Here is a 2,193-nt window from a genome sequence, read left to right as displayed (position 1 = left end):
GAAAATATATTTGAGTACAAACAGCTTGTGAACCTTAATACTTTTTTCTTTTTGTTGTTGTTGTTTTTTTGTATCACAAGGTTTTATTGAACTAACAACCAAATTTGCTGCTCAGATGTGAAACTTTCTGTATAGGAGCTTTTACTTCTTCAATCCTGTGCCCGGAGATGTCTACAGAGGCAAACAACATCCTCCCCCTCTTGTCTTAATTTTAATCTTCCTATCAGCAAAGGAGGCACCAGCCTCTGGACACCAAAGGGACTAGTATTGATGGGGATTTCCTCTCGATTTTTTATTGATATTCGGAGCTCTGGATGCAACATTCTAGAACAAGCTGCGCAGGACCTGCTGTGCCCAGGGGATTAATAAAGAAAAAGCTCTGATCTTTGTGATTTGATGCACAGATGAAAAACTTAACACACAATAGCAGAAGTTGGTCGTTAATCATCACGTCCTAGTCTTTTCACACTTCTGGAAACAGATGCCATCTTCCGTTTTTCTAGCTTTTGTAGCTTTAACACTGCAGAATCAGTGATGTCTTGATAAGTTTAAAAGACCATCAAATTCATCCATTTTCTACTGTCTCTTGGTCCCAAGTTTATCTGAATGATTACCTTCAGACATTCTCTGTTATTGCTCGTTGGGGTGCTCTCGATTGTCCCCATGTTTTGTGGGCTGGTTGGGGGAGGAAGCTTGGGAAGGGTGTGCCACGGTGGGGAGGTTGTGAGTCACAGGGATGCCTCCTGGGATGATCCCTTCCATAGCTGGAGGAAGCCCTCCTGGAGCCACACCTGCAATGCCTGGAAGATACCTATAGGTGGCACCACCGAGCTCGGGATGAATTGCTCGCTGGTCAATGACTGAACGAGGAGCTGAAGTAACCAAAAATTCTTTGTTGACACAGTTTCGTAAGTTTTCTGGGATTCGACCTGTGATTGCTCGGCGGATCTCAGTGGCAGCTGCTTCCCTCATCTCTAGTGATGCCTCTTCACTGTACCAGGCTGTGTGTGGTGTGCAGATGAGATTTGGAGCATCCTTCAATGGGCCCTGAGCAGAGCTGAAGGGCTCAGACTCGTGCACATCCAGAGCAGCTCTTACCCTGCCCTCTTTGAGGGCCTGAGCTAAGGCTTTCTCATCCACCAGGCCACCTCGGGCTGCATTCACAAGGAACGCTCTTTGCCTCATCTGCTTGATAGTGATGTCATTAATGAGGTGGTGGTTGTGCTCGTTCGGATTGCAGTGCAAAGAGACACAGTCGCTCTGATACAACAAGTCCTGCAGGGCGTAGACCGTTTGCACGCCCAGAGACCGTTCTATCCCGTCTTGCAAGTAGGGGTCATAAAATATGACACTGAATCCAAAGGTTCGAACAGCAACTGCCTGCCCAGTGCGACCGAAGCCAACGAGGCCCAATGTTTCCCCTCGGATCCGACCAGCTCCTGAGGTGACCTCACAGATATTTTCCACACTTTGTACCCATGAGCCTTCTCGTAGGGCCTGGTAGAGCCACGTGTTCCGCCGATACAGATTGAGGATATGGCAGACTGTCGAGTCTGCCGTCTCTTCCACTGCAGCAGACGGGGTGTTGCACAGGCGATCCCGAGCTCGCTGGTCTTCCCTGGTGAGGGTGATAATGTGGTACATCATGGCGCCCACAGCCTCATTCAACACCTTCTCCTGGATTTCCTGAGTGGACTGTGCATCACAGAAGGCCACGGTGGCCAGGTCCTTCGGGATGCGCATTTCCACAGCGCATTCTCTGACAACCAGCAGTGCCACTAGGGGGCGGGGGTTCAGGGGACCGTTCATGATCTTGGAGCGGATACCTTCACAAATCCTCTCCAATCGCTGCTGCTTGACTTTGTGCTTATCCACAAGGGAAATACTTTATGGAACTTTGCAGCTCTCTGATTCAAAAGGCAAAGCAATCCGCTAAAACTTAGGGGAACTCACAGGAGGCTGCGTGCATTGCACTACTATGATTTTTGTTTGTTTAATTTTATACTGAGCCTGTATTCATTTTGTAGCAAAGGAAAATACAGTTCTAAAACTATTTTTCTAGGACTGCTTGTTAAATATCAAAATTATTATTTTTCAATATAAATATTATAGCAGACAGTGCTAGTTAATAGACTAACACCTATTTCAAACTCCTTTCTCATGGGCCAAGACCAATAGGGTGGTTAATAGAGA

The 2,193-nt window shown here is 47.0% G+C and overlaps 1 protein-coding gene across 1 annotated transcript; it reads right to left on the bottom strand.

Moving 5' to 3' along the window:
- Positions 1-630: 630 nt before the first annotated feature.
- On the bottom strand, positions 631-1,872 carry LOC308438337 (C-terminal-binding protein 2-like; the record flags this gene model as incomplete). Its single annotated transcript, XM_080939706.1, has 1 exon — positions 631-1,872. The coding sequence occupies exon 1, from the start codon at positions 1,807-1,809 to the stop codon at positions 631-633; it is 1,179 nt and encodes a 392-aa protein (XP_080795832.1). The 5' UTR covers positions 1,810-1,872.
- Between the last annotated feature and the right edge of the window lie 321 nt (positions 1,873-2,193).

This window comes from Micromys minutus (assembly GCF_963924665.1).
Source record: "Micromys minutus genome assembly, chromosome: 27".
Taxonomy (NCBI): Eukaryota; Metazoa; Chordata; class Mammalia; order Rodentia; family Muridae; genus Micromys; species Micromys minutus.
The sequence above is the reverse complement of the archived record's forward strand: the minus strand, read 5'-3'. Positions and strand labels throughout refer to the sequence as shown.